Below are 22,183 nucleotides of genomic sequence, written 5' to 3'. Positions count from 1 at the left end.
GTTTTAAATGTAGTTTTTTGGCAAGGTGAGCACCACAAACTAAGTGCCATCTAGTTCCATTATATTAGAGAGAAGGTAGACATCTCTACGGCCGATATCTCAGCAACTCACACCAACACAATGTAGACTGATAAATAGAACTAGAGGTAAAAGGAAAAATATTTTTTGGGGGGGGGTTGAACTGTCCCTTTAAGATTTCAAGTTGCTGTCCAACTCATTTCAGAACACCAGGCTTCCAGTGCAGGTATTTGAGGAGGGGTAAGAAGTTCTTTCCACTATGTGAATCAAAACTTAAGTTACATAAAGACTACAGGATAAAATATTGCATTTTTACTACTAATAACAATATTAATAAAAAAGCATATTGGCTATAATATTCACCTCTTTACTGACCTGACTGCCTCAAGCTATTTTTTGAAAATTAAGGTACTAAAAGTAGCATTAATTGTATATAACAGAGCTGTTTGGATAGTGTCAGTAATATAAAGGCTATTGTATCTCCTGGTCTTATCACAAATAATCAAGGACATAGCTTGTGAAGTCCGAAGACCACGAGTAATAAACTGATTGATAATCAGCAAAAGGTAAGGTTCACTATTCAGCTGACTCATTGGTCTTATATATCGATGATTCTGTGTGACATTAGTGTCATAACTACTTATGTGTCTTTAAAAGAAGGAAATCAATAACAGATGAATATTTCATTATGATTATTTCAGAGTCCAGATATTTATTTGTTATTGTGTGCAGAAGAATGTAAGGGGCTGTCACTGTAACTGCAGGCCCTGTTATATAAAATATATATTTCCTCATAATTCTTTTCCTGTTATGCAAAGATCAGGATAGCTGTCTCTATCTTTGTTCCAATCAAAGAAGGGAAAGTAATTTTAGACAACATATGACACACTAAGAGCAGACATTTGTTAAAATTTGATAGATTTATAACCCTTGCTACTAGTTAAGTTAGTCCTTCCTCTAAGGTTAGTGGGCTTGTAGGCCAAGGAGGAAAAGGATGTTTTTTTCCACTAAAAATGGATTTCAGATAAGGATGTCACACAGGTGACAGAGACAATGGCGCAATAATGATTGCATTCCCGATGAGTGACGAGTGCCGAGGGAGGTGCGCATGGTGGCCTGGCCTCTGAGTGTAAAGTGGTCACAGGAGAAGAGGCTGTACGACTCTACAGAACAAGACCTGCCTTATGGCAACAAGACTGTCGATGGATGCCTGTGTGTGTTGCTCTTTCTAGACCATGCATGAACATACAGACACACAAGTTCCTGTATGAGAATGTGTTCCTATAAGGGTTATTAAAATTTTGATCACCTCTTTTTCTTGCCCTCATGTAACCTCTTGCTGCCTCTCTGTCTGTTGCCGCAGCGATGCTCTTACAACTGCTGTCAGTTTAGAGGCAGACAAGACAAAAAGACTCAACTTTTAGTCTCTGCTATGTCCTGTAACCAAGACTGTCACAAAAAGTATCATACCTATTTAGAAAACTGATCTCATAAACCTTATTTTATATTTGATGTGCACCACAGATTGCAAAAAGAGACCCTAAAAGCAAAGATTTGACCAACAGTATATTAAATTGAAGAAATTCTATTTATTTCACATCGTTGAATCAAATCTATATCAATGAGAAATCTCTACCACCAGCTGAGCAAGCAACAGGTCAGGAGACACACTATCTGTCATCATGATATGCCACACGCGCACGCACGCACACACACACACACACATGCACACGCACACAGACACACAAACAGGTGCTCTAATGTATCTAGATGAAGGCACATAAACCCATTGAAGGTCACAGTAAGGCAGATTCACAGCACTAAGGAGAAACCGTAGACCGTAGAAATTAGCAAAGAAACACTCAAGACTTTGACCAGTCTGCCATAATACAGAATCTCTGTTTAGGACTGTCCTGTCTTCCTCTGTCTGGAGGGAGGAGAGCAGGTGAGAAAGGGTGAGGATGGCTGAGAATAGGAGGAAAAAGATGTTCACGTCCAGTGCTGACAGACATCCCACCCCTGTTTTCCATGTGACCTTTTCCTCTGCAGACAGGTAGTGAGAGTTTATCCTTGTCATTAGAAAACTAGCAGCGCCGAGCAGGAGAGTCCTTCCTAGTTTCCAATCCTCATTTCCCTTAAATGTTCTTTGGCTTGATCGCATCAGCCAACCTTTAGACAGAACGCTTGACAGACGGAACAGTTGGCAGTCCAAAAATCAACATCAACAGTTTCTTTCACTCAGACGTGTAATTCTGGCGACATACAGAATACCATCACTCAAAGACAGCAGCAGTACAAACTCTGAGAGTTGTTTTTGCATCATTTAGAAACAGTAACACCATAATGTAAATCACAGTTTTTTCAGTTGTCTTTCATTGCATGATGCCACGGACAGGACCAATCCGTACATACAGCAGCAGCAGCAGCAGCAGCAGCAGTCGCAGCAGCAGCAGCAGCATCACTCCATTGGATCACCAACAGATTGGATTTGATTAGTCCACAAAGCACTAGCTTCACATAATACCCTGTATCCAACCCTATACATTCCTGTGCAGAACAGCTCTGCTGTGCAGAGGTGCAACCACTGTGTTTCCCACTCTGAGTTCATATAAGGATTCTTGTCCCTGAGTCTTCAAACTACATCTGAATAATCCCACTGCACTCTTAATTCCCCACCCTGTCCCACGAGCATCAACCTCTTATCATCTACAGACATTCAGCTTGTAGGTATGGGTTAAAGGGAGCTTCAGCCATTTCTGTGTAAATCAATGAGCTGAAATGCACACCCCCTGGCAGAAGGGCAAAGAATATGACACAGCATCTGCATCACACTCGCTCAGACACGCACAACAACAGACATGTAGTCACATACAGTAGAGACACTCCACACTGGCTCTGAACTAAAAGTGCACACACATTGAACAACATACACAGCTTCAGTCTCTTAGTTCGGTCCGTCACAGAGAGATGTCTTAATGGTGTGTCAGGTGCAATGGTTGTGCAGGGCTGTGGCTTCTGTGTGTGTTTGCATGTGTGCAAGTGTATCCGTGTCCATGTGTATGTACATGTGTCTATAGGCATTTCTGTTTACGAGGACATCTATGGATGTGCGTGTCCCTGTGTTAAGTGAGGGCGTACTCAAACGTCCCTTTCTCCAGCCCCTCGATGCCATCAGCCCAGTTGGAGGAGGGCATACTGCTGTAGGGGTCCAACAGGATCCTGAAACACCTTACTATCAGCAGCCCCAGGAACACCAGTAGCATCCCCACGAAGGCAAACGCTGTCTTCTGCTCCAGAGTCAGAGAGTGCGCCATCATGTCGTTTCCGCTCATGGCAGCAAGGGAGTGGTTGTAGTGGACGCTACACATGGTAAACCAACATCTAGGTGCCTCATCTCTCCTCTGATAGGGTCAGGCGTTTAGAAGCCTGCATGTTACCTGGACAGACATTACATGATGGCTTCAGATTAGTGCTGCCTTGTCTCTTGTGCAGAGAGGATCCATTTGATCAGCCCATTTAAATGTGATCACACTTAATGCATACACTGTGTAGGCTGTGAGAAATAACAGATGTGGGAAAAGAGAGAATACAGAAATTCCACAATTAAATGAACTGACCATGAAACGTGGAGGGTTACAGGTATCTATAAATAGCCTCTTTTGAATGTGGTATCAAACAGATGCCCGGAGACTTCGATCTCTCTCTCTCTCACTCTGCTCCTCTGGGAATTTTGCAGATTATTACAAAAAGCAAACATGAACAGAAGAGACTGCAGGAAAATGGGCTCAGTAATACGAGCGAATACCACGGCTACATTCCTTTAAGTCGGGTTAGAATTACAGTGTGTCGCAGTGCCTAGCCAGCTGTTAAACATAGACAAAGCGGTAAGGTATCAATGAAAACGTCACATCTCATGAAGATGTGATGTTATGCATGTTTGGTTTAGAGGAGAGGGATCTCTACCTGTTGCGTGCGAGCAGATGCCTGCCAGACAGCGTAATTCCATTAGACAAGAAAGCGATGGCGATTGACCAAACATAATCACAAAATTGGTGTGGTCACACAAGTGGAAGTCTGCTTCTGTCATTCTTTTCCTCCTTAATCTTTCACATGAACACAAGCAGCAGGTGGCTTGAGTGAGGGGAAGGAAGGGGGGGCGGGGGGGGGGGTTTAGATGAGAGAGGGAGGGTACATACAGACAGGGACAAGGGAATGAACACAGAGAATTGGGAAAAGACAGGCGAGGGAGAAGGAAGTAGAATGATGAGAAGGACACTGCACAAGTATGCATGCTGAGAGAGAGAGGAGAGAGGGAGGGAGTGAGGTAGGGTGAAAGACAGAGACTGCATTGACAGATTCTCTAGTGAGGACGTCTGAGGAGGAAAAAAAGAAGGCATCTCACCGTCATTATCGTTCCATCCTCACAGACCTGTTGCTGCTGTGCCTTCCGAACAACTCCTCTTCCTTGGAGCCCTCGGACACATATCCATTAATCCGTCCGTGGCTGACATACTGGCTGTGCTAGGCTAATGTCTCATCTAAACACAAAGCTGGAGATAAAGAGAGAAACGCAGGAGCGAGGGAGAGGCTGGATCGAGCTATGATATGTGTCTCCTCTCAGAGATACAGCTCCTCTCCTCATGCTCCCTTACTTGCTGCCTCCTACTCATTATCATTCTGTTTCTCTATCTCTCCCTCCAGAAGCACGCACGCTTGCTCCTGCTGCATGGCAACCACTTGTTAGTCTCACTCAGCTGCTCTGCTGCCTCAGTCATTCACAACATCCCCCCCTACCCACCCACCCTCAGCAACACCAGGACGGATGCAGCAGCATAAACAAGCAATCCGCCTCTTCTTTTTCTTCTCTCTTCATTCTCCCCTCCCCTGGCTTATTTGGCTTTTCTAAAAATGACTCCACCAAAATGTGACAGGAATATCATGGCTTAGCCAACAGGAGAAATGCTGCCTCTCACTGCTCCTGGCCGGTAAATGCTGCTGCAAAGGTATTTTTGGTACAACACAGCATTATCCTCCAAGCCTGGTTTGATGATGTGTTTTTAATTGCTGCAGTTTGCTGTGGGCAAATTGAATTAGCTGCTCTGCTTAAAAGGCTTACAAATGCAAGCTGCCTGGACACGGTGGAGGAGACGAGACCTGTATTTACTGTAGTGAATGAAAAGCAGTATTGTATAGGAAAACAGACAGCAGGTCACCTGATTGCCCACTGTAACAGAATGCAGCAGTGAAGCGTCTGGCCATCTGTTTCGTTGTTATGCAGGGCAAATTCATATCAGCAATGTAGTTTTTGTCACAGTGGTGCAGTGACTCGGATCTAAGGATAAGGCATGTCATGAGGGAGATGGTCATCACTGCTGTGTGATGTGCAATAATTCATGGCTTAGAAGTGGTACAGAGAGCTCCATTTTTCTTTTTTGGTCAACAGCAGAAAAAATCCCTGAGAGAATCTAAACAGAGAAGTGAATAACATCCCTCGCATTTACTTTCACTTCAAAGTTTTATGCCTCTGCAGTGTCTTTTGAACTGTCCTTTTTTTCTTGGGGCAGTGGCATTTTGTAGTCTTTCTGTGCTGTTAATGCTTGGCTGTATTTGGGGTGGAAATAGGTAGTGTGGCACCACTGTGTGATTTGTCGACGGAGTCAGCTACTCATTTTTATCTCCCATTTATTTCAAGGACAGTTCGTGCAAATTAGATGAGGAGATGTCACACTGTACTGACAATGAAATCGTTAGACATTTCATCGCCCTCGTCAATTTAAAAGACAAGGTCAAACTGGAAAACTCTCACGTCACAGCGCAGGAGTGTGTGGTCATCGGTGACGGGGTCAAGTAACAGGCAGTGGGAACTGTATGTCATCATTAACAATCCATTACAGTGAAGTTGCTGTCAGGGAGGGCTTCACAGGTCTATTCATGTGAACAGAAGTTCAATGACTCATATTAGAAAATTGGCTTCTGAATGGTCTTTAGCATATCTGTCAACAGTCAGTACCAGCAAATGTGTTTTTTCTTATGGCTTTTGGCAATGGCGTCCCCAAGACATAAAGATATACTATGCAGGATTTTGCATTGTATTTTTCTGCAGGGACTCTGCCCTCTGCCTGAATTTTCTAATTTGCTTCTATTGTCTACACTCGGGTTGTTTATGAGTGTGTACCCCCACAGCACGCAGGTGAGGTTGGGGCTTTTTAAAAAGGTAGCGAGAACGTGAGCTGCAGGCATCCAAGAGACACTGCGCCTGTTAAAAACACATATAGTGATCTAAAAAGCCAAATAAGAGTGAATCCGTGGTTGGATTTTACTTTCACTTTCGCTGGAGAGTGTATTTACAATCAGTGACCAACAATCCAATGACCTAATGTTTAAGCTAATGCAAAGGTAGTGGTGTCCTGTGAAACTAGACAACCTAAGGCACCCATTGGTACCAACCATGCCAGCATAGTTTGTCACTTAGGGGACTAAATAACACTCCAAATGTAGGCTAAATTTTGGTGAGGAAACAACTGGCATGGCCATTTTTAATAGGGTCCCTTAAACTTTCACATCAAGATATCTGAATGAAAATGGGTTCTGTGGTTAACTGCAGGGCTTGTTCCCAGGAAATGCTTTGTTCCTTACGATAAATGTACTCCAACAAATTAAAGTTGCATTTTTCGTCTCTTTAAGGAAAAGAACAACCAGCCTATTTGAAGAACATTAAATCGCCTAACATGTATAGACACATAGCAGGATTGTTGTGGAACTCAAAATGTTAACTTTACTGGTATTAGTATTAGTCTTTGCACATTAGATAATTGGCAATATAGTATATATGACAACAGTTAAACTGAATATCTGAAATTTACTCATGATTTTGGTTCTGGCATGCCACCCCAAGATTTTCAGTGGTCCCATCTGACCACCCATATGCAGAGTTTCTGGGGCACCACTGTCTTTTGGTTCTGAAAGAGGAACTCTTGAGACTATCTGAACCTGTTGCATAAGCATATTACATGTAAAATACTACCCAGCATCTACTGGACAAGGATAAAGATTGTTAGACTTTTATCTCAACCAGACAACAGGTCACAATTTTATGATTCTATGAACTGCTCTGACTGTATCCCCTTTAATGTTAATGAACTCTACACCACACCCTCGCGTGATAGCACAATCTGTACAGGAAAGTACGAGGACAGATGCAGTGAAGTTGCAAAGATTTAAATACTTTATTAGGCCTCCCCATTAGCTTGATTGCTGCAATTACTAATCCTCCTGGGGCCCACGACTTAATTAAATTTACATGGTCCATTGTAAGTTAGATATTCATTTAAATGGAATAAAATAAATATATTAATCTGCAATATTATTATCAAAGACATACTGCCAAGGTGACAGTGCACACTGTAGTGTACAAGACATGAGAAGTACTGCTGTAGTTGCCAATAAAGCCATTAAAAACTGACTGCAAAAATGTTCTTAAAAAATTTCTTAATGTGGTCCGAGATAAGCTTGTGGTCCTAGGTAAGCTTGCAATAGCCATTGTGCTTTTTTGTGCCATTCTCACCAGAAAATAAACAATTAATTTAATGTTGTAATTAGTTGCAGTTCTGGTTAGCTACCATGTAATTCCCACTTTGACTAAAGTGTTGCTTGAAATGATACAGTAACTTTTTGCATCAGTTTGTTTTGTTGAAAAGACAATTTGATGTTTCTTGAAGTGGAAAAATATTTTAGTCTGGAGTGTTTCCAAGAAAGCCATTACAAATAGGTCTTTTTTTGACTGTGAGAAATTACATCCAGAGGCTTACTTTGGTTTCTACAAAGAAATAAAAATCTACATACGTGCTGACATACTTTAGATTGTTGTCAGTGATACTCAGAAAGTGAGAATGGAAGCTTTAAAATCCAACTGTCAATAAAATCAAGGAAATATAATATAAGTTTATTGACCTGGTTTTACATTTACAGAATATTACATGTACCGCTACATATGTTAAAGGTTAACTTTCCTGCTATTTATGGGTCAACCTGATCTATGGTTGTAATTAAAAGTTAGGGCAATCTGTCCCTCATCACGCCTGAGCAGTGGTATCACTTCCTGAATTATACTGTCCGGAGAGATGTTGCACCAATTGTTGAGTTTGGGACTGTACCATCAAGAAGCCTAATCAGCCAATTCAAAAATATCAGTATAGGAATCAGACACTTCCACAAAACATTTGAACTGTTGTTTCACAAATTAACATACCAGTACCAAAAAAAGTCCCCTAAAAGTGATACTAATACAATACTTCATTTGATACCTTTTTTTAAAATCTTTTTTTCAATACCTATCATGTCACTGTAAGCATTCAGTTGCTTAAAACCACCAGACATCACAGGCGTGTAGTATAGCTGTCCTTTAAAATGTTTTGGTGGCATCTCGGCACGTTGAACTGCCAACTCTGTCAAATACATGCCGCACCACAGACTGTAGTGGGCCAATCATATGTTGCATTAAATCAAATAATGCTTGTGGGAAACGATTACAAATAGAAAAGTCTTTTTTTTCTAGATCTGGGGACAAAAAGATTTGAATGCAGGTATTGTTTGACTGGAGGTGTTTCGATACTACTTGGTACTGGGTTTTTCAGTCAATACTTTAAAGGTATCGAATACTAATACCCAGCCCTACATAACACAGCAAACATCTGTACATGTTTTGATGATTCTGACACACATAAAATCACTATTTGGGAGTATGCAGATGTTGTGTGAACTGGTTGTAAATGGGACAGTATCCCCCAGAGTTGCTTTAAAATGGCCTGGCTGTTAATGACATAATTTGAGTCATTGCTCAAATGTAAATGTGTTAAATGTCTACATGATACCAACTGTGCAGCAGAAAACTGTGGCTTGGTAATTAAGGTAAAAAATAAAAGTTTTTGCCCTCATATCTTAAAAAACACTTTCTAACAGTTAGGAACTGGTCCAAGTTTTCTTTAAGAGTACAGTCAGTGTTATGGGATATTAAAAAGTAAGCTTTTGAATTGGTGTGGTTTGTTTTGACAGTGGGATCCACAGAGACCTGCTGAGCAGATCCTCTACAAATGTTAAAGCATACTGTATAAAGAAAATGAAATTATTCCCCTGGTTGAGTAAAAATGCATCAATCAGTAGTTTCAGGAATGATGAATTAGCTTGGCTTATTCTGCACTATATAATTAGCATAACATTTGCAAAGCATTCAGGGACTTACTTCTCAGAAGATGTCTAGGCTGTGTCTTGTCTTGTGCGTGGATCTAACCGCTCTTTATTTGGCTTTCTGGGGCTTGGGTCCTGTTAAAAAATACATGCTTCCATTAAAAAGGGTCACTCACTGCTCACATTAACTCACTCTGTTATTCCTTTGCTGACCCCTGAAACTGTGTACTTAATTCAGAACAATAACGTGCACAATCTTTTCAAATATTCCCTTTTTATTTGTGTTTATATCCCAATCCCATTGACTCCAGTACCTATTATATTCTACTCACCCACGCTGCCTAGCAACAGCTCCCAAATCTCGCGTTGGAGGCGCAAATCTCACACCACATTTTGAACTGCGTAGCGACAGGGGCATCTTGCGTTGTGCGGGGCAAACAAACCTCAACATGGCAGATGTAGAAATTCTTGACGAGGAACCAAAGCAAGAAGAATCTACTGAACCCGCCAAGCCCGAACCTGAGGAGACATCCGACGTTATAGAAACACCTAACGGCGTGAAAACGTGAGTGAAACTGATGCATTGTTCTGTCCGCCCCGTCTGTGCAGCCGTTAGCTAGTTTAGCTAAAATGGAGTCCTGTGATGCTAGCTATTGTTAGCTAAAGAAGGCTCTGTTATCAAACGTTGTAATTTACTCTTAAGTAACTGTGCGATATATGTATAAGTCAATGGGTTTGAAGCAAACCTGACACCAAAGGTATGCTAGGCTATGTACTTTCTAACCGGAGAGACACACGTAACAAAATGATAAAAGTTAATCCCGGTGCAATGGGCCAACCCATAACGTTTCTAGGTGCTAATCCCGGTTGTCTGCTAACGCTAATAAAATTCTAATATGTAGCTGTTTGGTGTTGTTTAAATGGTCAGAATAAACCTAAAGTTACTCCTCAGCTAGTTGGATAAATCAAACAGCCTATCCATTGTATCACAGTGCATTAACAGCAGGCGCTAGCAAAGGTATTCACATGTTTCATTGTGCCAAGCTAACAATAACGTGTATGGTGAAGTTAGCTGCAAATGGCTCCGCGGTGTAACGTTAGCACTGCTAGCCAACTCTCAACTCGGTGTTAATGAAGTACGCTACACAAGTATTTTATCTGCCAAACACACACCTCGCCAGATGGCACATTTTATAGCAGATAAAGTGTCTAAGAATGTAAAAATACGAGGTCTTGAAAACATTAGCTTATGTGTAATTTGAGCTCGTAAAGCCACATCTTCCCCACATGAAGTATCCGATTTCTTGTGCTTAGTTTTGGTACATTAACCTTACATTTTGCCGGAGTTTTTTTCCCACCGTCAGAGTTAGAAGTTTTTCCCAATCGTCCTCAGCTACTAAACATGTTGGGAAAGGGGATTTCTATGAGAAATAATCTTCTTTTATCATTATACAAAATCTAAAGTGTCATGTTCTGGAATTTATTCATTCAATGTTCTGTATGAAAATATGATAGTAATCAGCTTTTATTGTGCTACCCAGTAATCTTTTCTTACTATGTGTCTGTAAGGTAGGTACTGTCATTCAATTAAAATGTATAAAGCTTTTCCATTCATTTTGTATTGCACAAAGTAGGGATGCACAATATTGGATAAATAAACTTATTTGGCCAATTACTGATATCAATAGATCCACTTTTTTCCCACCTCAATTTGGTGATCATCATGTCTCTTCTGCAGTGGAATTACCATCATGTTATGCATGCATACTATTATCATGATGGTCCACCAGCATATTCATTCATTGAGCAAAATAAGAAAAAAAAAAAACATTCACTGTTCAATTCTAATAGTTTATTTTAAAGCCGATACTGGTTGATACCGATGATGTGTCCATATTATTGTGCATCCCTAGAAGGAAGTTTTATTTTAATGTAGAAAACACGCTACCACCAAAATGTGAAACACACAATAGAAACCTGCTAGTATTCATGAAATTATTGACACGTATTTTAGAGGCATAGTTCAGATTATTTTAAATGGGGTTGTGTGAGGTACTTATCCATAGTCAATGTATTACCTACTGTAGATAGCGGTCGGCACGCCTTCAGAAAAAGGCTTGAGTCTAACGTAGAAGCTAAGTAAAATACAGCTGTGGATGGGGTCAGCAATAAAACACATTTTCTCCACCTAAAAAATCCCACCAAAAATAGTCTATACTCGATTATATTTACAGTATATCGAGAGTATTTTCAGCGCACAATCTTTCTGTCAGACAACCTGATCTAACAAGGAAGGTGTTAACGGCTTCAGTTCCACATCTGTGCTCTCTTCAAAGGCACCACTTCCATTGACAAAAATAGTTATTCTATCTCACTGAACACAGTAGCTGCTGGTCAACAGCTGCTGCAATAAGTTAGTGAATTTTGTTTTATTGTGTGACTTTGGTAAACCCAAACCACTTTAAACGCCAAAGTTACAGAGTAACGCACACACAAAATTTGGAGGCAGCTGTGGACCTGCAGCTCCTGTGTTCAGCGATGTTAAAGAACAGCTTGCTGTCGAAAATCAGTGTCTGACTGAAAGGTAAAGCTTTGAAAATGTTCTCAATATAGCGTACACTTAAACTGATATTGATTGTTTTAGGTGGGACTTTTACTTAGGTTGCTGAAATAAGTTTCATTGCTGACCCCATCAATAGCAGGTCAATGCTTAGCTTCCGTGTAAGACTCCAGCCTGCTTCTCCAAACTGTGTTTGTGCCGATCACCAGCTTCTGCAGATAATACATCGACTATTTATAAGTACAGCCCCGGTTAAAGAAATCCAAACTATCCCTTTTATGTACAGACTACAGTGATTTTGAGATGCTGTTCTCTGACTTGTAGCTCTATGCATTTTGTAGGGATGCTGAAGAACCTAAGCCCCCCAAAGAAAAGCATGACGCTAAAGAGAAGTCCTCTGGTAGCAGAAGAGGAAACCGCTACCACCCCTTCAAAGACAAACATGGTGGAGACAAGAAGGGTTCACACAGGAACCGGGTGTTCATCAGCAATATCCCCTATGATATGAAGTGGCAGGCAATTAAAGATCTAATGCGTGAGAAAGGTAAAGTCCCCAGTGATGGGGATGGTGTCTCCCCTTCTCTCTTTCTCCTCAGCTGATCAGAAGTTCTTGACCCCTTTTTCCCTTTATTACCAGATGCCGCATCCTGCTTCTAGAAGTAGTCAATTAGTTTGTAGCTTTCTCTGGATGTAATTAGCACAGATACTAGGGAACCAACATAGTGTGATATTAGGTTATTGGAGATTCAATAAATTTTCTGGATGGACACCAATTTAGTTTGGGCTGATATGTCTGTGGGAAAAGGAAGATGCACTTAGTTACATTGTCACTTGTTTTATGGCATTGTCAGCTCCAAAATGTAACCTCAGACCAGTAGTAGAATTGATTGTTGAATGATTTTGTTGCATCTGTTGCAAGGTGAATCTTGATTATGTGAATGAAAATATTGTAATGTTTTACTTTCTGATTTATGGGGGTTTCAAGAAGCCTTTTGAAAGGTCAAAGGATAGCTTAAAACTCTACACTGCCATGAATGGAATCTGTTGACAAACTGATAATGTTGAAGTCTTTTGAATTTCCCAGGTTTAATGTAGCTGTGTTTCTCTCTGGCCTTGGCCTTTGGGTGTCTCAGTCACTGCCCAGAAAGGCATGGTGTTGTCTGGTGGGATGTTGGTCTGGGCTGACTGTTGATCATTAATGGGACATCTCCATCTGTAGCGGCATTGCCAAGGCCAACGGCAACTTGAAGGTTTGGTGACTTAAATTCCTTTGTTCTTTTGGTATTTTTCCTTTGTATGTCTCATGTAGTTGGTGAGGTTACATACGTGGAGCTCTTTAAGGATGCAGAAGGAAAGTCAAGGGTAAGTGATGTAGCCAACTTGCTGCACGAGGTTTTAAATGCCCTCAGCAGGCTCTCATTAATCAAGTGCTCTTTTAGGCTCTGATCCTTTGGGTCTTACTAAGTTACTGAACTGGAGATACTGTGGGTTGTGTTTAGAGCCTGATAGATGGCTAATGATTGATATTCATTTGAAAGGGAGATGTCCTGTTGATTTTTGGAAAAGTAGCCTAATGAACTCATTTAAGAGTGCACTTTTGCTTTTGTTGTTGTCATTTCAATTGGTGTAAAAGTTTGTTTGTTTGGCCATTTTCCAAAGGGAAATGTGGGTTGTGTGATTTGTCTCATTGATTGACCCTCATGTCTCAAAATCTTATTTTACAATTCTGTTACATGGCACAGCTCTCTCTTCAAAGGAAAAAAAAACAGTTCCCGATCTTGTAATGTTTTTTATGTTTCTATATTAAATGGCAAAAATGAATACTATAGATGTAAATGTGGACCACGCTATATTTATTTTTTTGCAGTGGTAAAACTGTTCAATCCTAAACAATGTACTAAATAAATTTGTTAATGCTTTTTTTTCCTAATTTTCTACCTAAGTATTTCTGTCCAGTTCAAAATCTTAAAATGTTTCAGGTAAACTACAATGCAAAGGTATCTGTTAGTGCTAAATGTTATCACCCAAACTTAAAGGACAAATAGAAACCATTATTATATATAAGTATTATTGTCAACAGTGCTTCAGATAATGGTAAAGACTAAGCTCTTATTAGCCTTTTAATCTTTGCAATAGACTAAACACAACCAAAAATCTGCTGGCTCAAGTCAGTGGGCAAAATAAGGCTGACATACATTACAGAAAAAAAGCATGTTAGTACATTAGATTTATAATGTTTAACTGCTTTGTCTTGATTTTAACTGTATTTTGTTCACTCCCTTAACGCGCTACCTGAACTCAATGATGCTCCCTGCCAAGGGTTGTGGGTAAGACACTATCATACTTTCTCAAACGTAGATCTTTTATTTTAAATCTTGCACTTACATGTACTCATCTGGTGCCTCTGTTTTTTTGATTCAACAGTGTGGTGGAGTTCAAAGATGATGAGTTTGTCAAGAAGGCAATAGAAACTATGAATAAGCATGACCTGAGTGGACGGCCTCTCAACATAAAGGAGGTGAGAGCAAATTATGCTTAAATGATAACAGCGGAACTTTCATGTTACATTGTTGTCTCTAGAACATCTTGTTTGGGCTTAGGTTTTTCATGATATTAAATGCGTTTTTTTCAGAGTAGTGGCAGATGCAAAGTGACATTTTTCAGCGTTATTGTCTTACTTTTATGGTGGTTCAGATTTCAAAAAGTAAATAATCCACCAGCAAACATTTGTCATCATGTAGCTTTAAGACAAAATACTTTCCAGTGACAGATGATTGTACATTTAGGCCTTTTTTAAAGATAAACTCTGCAGGGTTTCCCTAAAAAAATATTGTATAGACTCGTACAGAAGTTATCCCTCTCAGCCCTCACTTTTGTTCGTCTAGAAGTGTTTGTCGGCGTATTTTTCTGCAAAGACTCTTCCCTCTGCTTGTATTTCCAATTTTCTGTGCTGGGGGCATTTATGGGTGTGTACCCCCACAGGTGAGGTCTTGGCTTTTCAAAAAGGTAGCGATCAGGTGCCGAACCATTAGCAGCACTCATCCAATTGACACAGCACTGAAAAAAGGAAACATAGGAGGCAAAATGCCAAATGATAGTGACTTTGGGGTTGGCTTTTACTTTGACTTTCGACGGCGAGCATGATTACAAAGCGACAATGCTGCGTAGTATACCAGTAACAGTTAACTAATAATGCATTTCTTTGACTTTGCTTGTGGCTTCTCTAGGTTTTTTTTAAAGTGGTCAGTAGTAATGGTAATGTATTTTCTTCTTAGGACCCTGATGGGGAACATGCTCGACGTGTGCTGCAGCGCATGGGAGGAGGACAACAGGGAGGTCGTGGGCAGGACATGGGGCCTGGCGGGATGAACATCCCACCCTCCATTGCCAACAACCCCAACATCCCACCTGAGGTCATCCATGCACTGCAGGCTGGACGACTAGGCACCACAGTGTTTGTGGCCAATGTGAGGACATTGTAATAAAAGAATGTTCAAATCTGGCTAATGATGATTGTTGATTTTGATTATAAATACTCAGTCTCTGTTGTTTTACAGCTGGACTTCAAGGTGGGCTGGAAGAAGCTGAAGGAGGTGTTTGGCATGGCAGGTGCAGTGAAACGAGCAGATGTAAAGGAGGATAAAGACGGCAAGAGCCGCGGGATGGGAACAGTGACTTTTGAGCAGCCATTGGAGGCTGTGCAGGCCATATGTATCCTTCTGTATTAAACACTAAAATAGAAAAATAGTACAAAGTAATGCTTTACAATTTTAACGTGACTTTCTCCTTGACTCTGGACTCAGCCATGTTCAACGGACAGATGCTATTCGACAGACAGATGCATGTCAAAATGGTATGTTATTTATATTCATATCTAACTCAAGATGTGCAGTGGATGTGAAAACAAATTTTAACATACATTGTCTGGTTTTATAGGACGAGAAATCTGTTCCACCTGATGATTTCCGTCAAGCAGAAAAATCCCCTCAGTTACCACGTGAGTAAACTATTATCTCCCTGTCAGTCATTGATATCAAACTCATATCCATAGTAATAAGCTAGTGTATAGCACTAACGTCAGTGTAAGAGGTATGATGCCCTCTGGGAACAAATGGATATTTTACTGTTAGAAAAGCCTGGATATGTTGCTCAAGCAGTATGCTAACGAAGGAAGGAAGATGGCTGTTGGCCTGTTGATGTTATCTGTCGTCTGCATGCTGCTTCACTCTTAGAGACATGATAAAATGAAGTAGTGGTTGCCCCTGCAGTAAAGTATTCAAAAACTTGTATGCAAAGCAATTCTTCAGCATTTATCTTAAGGGGCAGGTTGTTATTGTTTGTTTAAGTATTTTATAATGTGTTTCTTTGTAGGTCAAATTTCCCCCAAAAAGCTTCTTTGTAATAGCATTTAATAACAGAAATTGCTTTGTAGTAGTAGCAGTAGTTGTCTCGTGAAGTCCTTGTATTTAAAGACCTGTCAGTCAGGTTGCATTGTACCAGGTTCCCATTTTATGTTACACTTGTTTATTAACAGAATGGACAGAGGTCTGATGTCTGCAGTGAAACTTAAGACTCGCTGCAGCAAAATAGGATGTGGGAATATTAAACAATATGACACACTGGTGAATAAATACCTCCTGTTCTACCCAGCGGCAGTGTCTTTGTACCTTTGATGTTAAATATGCCCTGAGCAGTACATCCTTCTTTCTTGAGAGTTGGTGCATTGCTGATGCAGGAAAGGATCATGTAAAGATATGTCTCTGCACATTTCGTTGTATTAAGTACACACAATTCTCAATGAATGTTGTAATCACAAGAATTATTGATAATTGATTTAGCCTTGTATAAATTCTTTTGTTATTTAACCCACTGTGTTCATGCTAGTGACTTGCATAGCTCAAACTTTGTTCTGGTTCCTTCTGTATTTTGTGTGTAGGAGGTCTCGGTGGTATTGGCATGGGACTGGGGCCAGGAGGGCAGCCTATAAATGCCAACCGTCTGAGTGGCGGAGGAGGCATGGGCTCCATGGGGCATGGAGGTCAGTCACCTCTCAGATATTTGCAGTTATGTTTAGGCGGAAATGCTCACGCATCCTACAGACAGCACATCATATCCTGTGTCCGTCTCTCCAGAGGAATGCTTATCAGAGAGAATCAGATGCATCGCCACTAGCTGCCCAACACATTAGCACCACAAGGCAGCTTTAATAAACAGCTTTCAGTATCTTCATGTGATAATTAATATGCCAGCAGACTAACAAACATGGTTAATGTGTAAACCACTCATCCATAAAGTCCTGGCTGACATTTTCATGGCTCATCTTTTGACCCTGCAACAGCCTCAATATGGGTTAAAGTGATAAGACAAGCAGAGCTCCTACCAGCTGAAATACTACTAGGTGTTAGGATGTGACTGACATTGAGTGAAAAAAGCACCTTTGTACAGTGTTTGAAAATGAGGCTACACACATTACCTTTCCACAGATATATAGCCATAGGGTATTACTACCCTAGATACAGTATGTGCTTTGGCACGCCCTGACTGACAGTTTCTTTTGCCATAGGTATGGATGCTCAAGGTTATGGTGGAATGAACAGACTCGGAGGAGGTAAGGTTTATGCTACTGATAAGTTTTTCCTGTTTAAGACCGTCATCAGCTTTTTGTGGAGGAAAGGAAAGAGCAATGTCAAACTTGATGCTGCCTCTGACAGGAATGAGTGGTGGTGGCGGCTTCGGGGGCATGGAAAGCATGGGCAACATGGGTGGCTTTGGGGGGAGAGACATGGCGCCAGGTGGCAGGATGGGAGGTAAGTGAGCTCATTCACTCCTACTGGGCAGAAATGAGATTCAGTTCCAGGATGTTGCACTGTTAACATTGAGATGCTCCTTGTGTTAATGGCTCCTTTGTTTTTTTTCTCCCATGTTCAGACATGTACCGGTCAGGAATGGGTGGAATGGATCGAGACTTTGGCCACAGTGACATGCCGATGAATCGAGGATTTGGTGATTCTTTTGGAGGAATGGGTAAGTGATGCTTTGATACTGCAGACACAATGGAGGTTATTTCAGTTCCTCTGTGTAGTTTATGATGGTGTTCAGGGATTAGGGATTGTTGAGTGTTTCTGTTTTTGCTGATGTGAGATTGGTGTATGGTCTCATCTAATCTGCACGACTTGCATTCTCTTTTGTAGGTGGAGGTTTTGGTGGAGGCATGGGCAGTGGTGGTATGGGGCACATGGGGACTGGATTAGGTACATAAGATATTCCATCCACAATTTTTCCAAATCTGTTACATAACAGTTCTTCCCCTTTACTGTAGATACACATTAGCTTTGGAGGCACTTGTAAGATACAGTTAGCTCGCTAGCAGAGCCCCAGAACACTTTATTACTGTTGACATTAGAGAGTTATTAGCCATTAGCATTTTATAGTCTTTTGACATTTTATACAGTCAATCATGTAAAATAGGGAATGAGAATTTGTGTAGGAAGCCCAGTAGCTGGAGTGACTATCTGTCAATCAAATTACCTCAGTGCAAGCGCTGGTTCTGTTCATGTGTTGTCCTAAAACAAAACATGAAGTCCCTGAGAACTGGTGCATGATGCATGCATTTTAAATTGTGTCATTAATGGTTGTGGGCAGCCAGATAGACAGTGCATGACAAAGAATCTAATGTGCATGTTGTGACTCAAGAGTGAGGAACTTGAAAACCCCTTTTGGCTTTTGATCTGAGTGTGCAATGGATTCTCTGGACATTTCACAGTTCTCCTGATACAAACATGGTATATAACTCGCATGTTTAGCCTCTAATTTTTCTTTAAATTACAGTCAATGTGCCGCTTTTTGAGATGGATGTTATTTCTTTTGTAGATCACTACTTAACTCAACACTTGTTGTTGTGTGAAAGAAAATATGTGAATTCCCATTTGGACTTAATCTGTGCCAACATTAGTTTCTTCCCCTTTATCAGAGATATTTGGTTGGCTTTATTTAAAGGCCCTGACACACCAAGCCAACGGTTGGCCATCGACCAAAGTCGGGCCGTTGGTGAGTGTCTGTTGCCCTATTTTTTGCGGTGTGTCCCACGTCGGCAGCTTTTTGGCCGATTGAGCGTGTTGAATCGGTGGCGGAGCTTGTCGGTGAGAGAGATCACTCTGATTGGCTGTTCAGGTTTTATTTCCTCACCCCTGTAAAGGTAAAGGTAAAGGTAAAGTTCCACTGATTGTCACACACCTGAGTGTGTGAAATTTGTTCTCCGCATTTGACCCATCCCCTGAGGGAGCGGTGAGCAGCAGCGGTGCCGCGCTCGGGAATCATGTGGTGATCTAACCCCCCAATTCCAACCCCTGATGCTGAGTGCCAAGCAGGGAGGCAATGGGTCCCATTTTTACAGTCTTTGGTATGACCCGGCCGGGGATCGAACCCACGACCTCCCAGTTTCAGGGCGGACACTCTACCACTAGGCCACTGAGCTGGTTGTAGCGAGTGAATCTGCCTGTAGTGAAACCGGGGCTAACCGGTGCTTCCTCCTCAGGCTCCATTGAACTCAGCTGCTCACAGACCCCCTGCTTCTTCCCAATTTAACCTGAATAACAAACCGGGGCTAGCTGTGAGGCTAGCAGAGCGTTAGCCGCAGCGTGACCCGAACGAAGCACAGCCAGTTAGCCTCCGCTAGCTTCCCAGCTAGCCCCGGCTCTCCGTTTGGATCCAACCGGAGAACAGAGCCCTGTTTGTTATTCAGGTTAAAGTGGGAAGAAGCAGCGGGTTTGTTGGGCAGCTGAGTGAAGTGGAGCCTGTGGAGGAAACACCGGGACCGTCTGGATGTAATAGTCCGTGGAGGTGCTGCAGTGCTCGGCTGCACAGAGAGGAAACCCCTCGGCTGACAGGATGTACCACTCTCTCACTCCACTCTCTCTCATGCAGGCGCAAAATATACGTGCTACTTGGCTGTCAGATGTAGTCTTTGTAGTGTGTTCAAATGCAACTGACACAAGGTGACATAGACGACACAACATTTGGCTTTCGTCACCGCTAGTTCTTTGATGTCAGTTTGGTGTGTCAGCACCTTAACCTATTTTTATGATGATCTGAAAGTAGAACATTTTATTTATTTGGACACATAGGGGCCCTATTCTCATTGAGGCACAACAGCCAGCACAAACAGCACTGTTATTATTGCTGCCATTATGCACGGCTATCCACAGTTCACATCACTCAGGTGCAAATCACACCAGGATAACAGAATAACCCCATACATATCTACACACATCAGACTGGTCCATTAGAACTTGGTACATTACATTGTAGCAGCTCATCAATCAGACTGTCTTATTAAGTCAAAGTAGCAGTTCGTGCAAATGCTCTTTTGTCACATATGATATAATGTGACCATTTATGGCGTGAGATCCAGGATGATTGAAATTAAAATACTCAAACCATCTGCCTTTGGCTGCAGACCTGTGGTGCTGTGTGTTCAGTTCATGCCACTCTGCACCATCCAGGCAGCAAGATTAATTCTTGAAGAAGCACCTTTCCGTTTATTGAGCTGTTGTTGTCTTACCTCATTGTGTTTGGCATACTTGTTTCAGAGCAGCTAGAACAGTAATGTAATTGGCTAAGTGTGTCCTTATTTATCACCACACTCTTCAATTTTTATTCCACTTCAGCCAGCCATATTGCACTTTGCACTGCTGCACATACATGAACCAAAAGAGCAAGTGCACTCAGAGACACTTGTACAGTTCATGTGTTCAAACCCCATTGCATTGCACTGGTGGTTGCGTGATTAAAATGAGCCCCATGGAGTTGAACACAAAATGCAAAATGTCAGAGTGTTAGAGAAACTTTGTATTTTGTATTCACAAGATAATTTACATAATTTTTATTGATTCTCTTTTCCATGTGGAGTTGGTTGGTGAGTAAGAGTAAGTGCAGATCTTAAGTCTGCTTTTCCTACACAAACAATGTCACAGCGACATTGGCCTCTCTGCTATGACTCATGTTCTGAAGTGACTGAATACCTATAAAGTTTTACAGTGTTTATGTAACAAATGAAAAGCTATTTGCAAGATTGTGAAAGGCATCAGTGTAGTGTTTAGTTTATGGCAGTTTCAGTATGCAGGTACTAAAATACACAGTACATTAGGTTGAGTTGCCCTTTCAGTTAATGAGTATGTGTGTGGGGGTGTGTGTGTTAATTGCAGGTGGTGGAATGGGGAATATGTCGATGGACCGGATGGGCTCCGGATTTGACCGTATGGGGATGTCAGGAATGGACATGAACCGTGGCTTTGGTGGCTATGGAGGTGGAGGCATGTCTGACAGAGGCTCTGGGTCCAAAGCAGGCTGTCAGATCTTTGTGCGAAATGTAAGTGTGGCTTAGATACGAGAGAAGTTTGCTGGTATAGAGAATCAGGAGCCTGTTAAATAGGATTGGAGTTAGAGAGCCATCTCAAAGACCTCTCCACTTATTTAATTACAATTTCATTGATAAATACATTTTCTCTATGCATTGATGCCCCAGTATTGATGAAGGTTTTAATGGGAAAGAACTCATGCTTACCATACATTAATATAAATGGTAATGATGCTGTAAATGAGTAGTTGATGATTGGTGTGTTTTGATGAGTTAACTGGTGCTGTACTTTACAGGAAGGTTTTGACTGTCTGACACTTTTTTTGTGATGTATTTATACTACATGCTTTATTGATGTTCTCGTGTATGTACGGGCCTTGCCCAGCCTCAGATATATTGACTGAAGTATATATCTGTGTGTTGCAGCTGTCCTATGATCTGACCTGGCAGAAGCTGAAAGAGAAGTTCAGTCACTGCGGTATGTCTTTCGTCTTGTATGAATTCACTTACTTAACTTCTTTTTAACATTTTATCATGACTGGTCGCTGCCTGACTGCCAGGTTTAACACAAATGAAAGCTTTGTGAAACATCGTGGTTTCAGACTGCATTCTTTGCATATTTTTCTCGACTGCAGGTCAGGTAATGTTTGCAGAGATCAAAATGGAGAATGGAAAGTCCAAGGGCTGTGGAACAGTGAGATTTGACTCTCCGGAGAGTGCTGAGAAAGCCTGCAGGATGATGAATGGAACCAAGATCAACGGCCGAGAGGTGGACGTCCGCATCGATCGGAACGCCTAGAGCTTTTGTAGAAGTCATGCTAACACACTTCCACATTCAGCCCATTTGCCAATGACCTTTTGTTTTGTTTTAAAAACACAATTACTTCATATCTCCATGTGTCCACTGTTTTTTTTTTTGTTTGTTTATATATACTACATAGCTCTTTTATCTTTGTTTTGTAAACCCTTTTTAATTTGTCAGGCAGTTTATTTGAACAAATAAACTTTTTAATTTTTAAACCTAGTGGTTGTAAAATCTCCTGAGATCAAAGTCTGGCAGTTGTTCT

At 41.3% G+C, this 22,183-nt stretch overlaps 2 protein-coding genes across 4 annotated transcripts; one reads left to right on the top strand and one right to left on the bottom strand.

Annotated features, from left to right (window-relative positions):
• Positions 1-1,587: 1,587 nt before the first annotated feature.
• ctxn2 (cortexin 2) lies at positions 1,588-9,640 on the bottom strand. 3 transcript variants are annotated; one of them, XM_049601424.1, is made up of 4 exons: positions 9,534-9,640; positions 9,257-9,336; positions 4,421-4,556; positions 1,588-3,455 (listed from the first exon to the last, which is right to left on the bottom strand). In XM_049601424.1, exon 4 carries the CDS (start codon positions 3,384-3,386, stop codon positions 3,141-3,143), a length of 246 nt encoding a protein of 81 aa, XP_049457381.1. In that variant the 5' UTR covers positions 3,387-3,455; positions 4,421-4,556; positions 9,257-9,336; positions 9,534-9,640; the 3' UTR covers positions 1,588-3,140. The 3 variants fall into 3 exon arrangements, with proteins under 3 accessions (XP_049457381.1, XP_049457371.1, XP_049457389.1); XM_049601414.1 differs by lacking the exons at positions 9,257-9,336; positions 9,534-9,640 and having other exon boundaries at positions 4,421-4,790; XM_049601432.1 differs by lacking the exons at positions 4,421-4,556; positions 9,257-9,336; positions 9,534-9,640 and adding an exon at positions 3,982-4,127.
• myef2 (myelin expression factor 2) lies at positions 9,581-22,140 on the top strand. Its single transcript, XM_049601444.1, has 17 exons — positions 9,581-9,766; positions 12,103-12,305; positions 13,071-13,123; positions 14,081-14,088; positions 14,186-14,279; positions 15,037-15,228; positions 15,319-15,472; positions 15,565-15,614; positions 15,698-15,758; positions 16,698-16,799; positions 17,325-17,369; positions 17,473-17,568; positions 17,690-17,785; positions 17,953-18,012; positions 20,965-21,128; positions 21,543-21,594; positions 21,752-22,140. Exons 1-17 carry the CDS (start codon positions 9,651-9,653, stop codon positions 21,913-21,915), a joined length of 1,710 nt encoding a protein of 569 aa, XP_049457401.1. The 5' UTR covers positions 9,581-9,650; the 3' UTR covers positions 21,916-22,140.
• The last annotated feature ends 43 nt before the right edge of the window (positions 22,141-22,183 follow it).

This window comes from Epinephelus fuscoguttatus, linkage group LG2 (assembly GCF_011397635.1).
Source record: "Epinephelus fuscoguttatus linkage group LG2, E.fuscoguttatus.final_Chr_v1".
Lineage (NCBI taxonomy): Eukaryota > Metazoa > Chordata > Actinopteri > Perciformes > Serranidae > Epinephelus > Epinephelus fuscoguttatus.
This window is presented reverse-complemented; position numbering and strand designations above follow the sequence as displayed.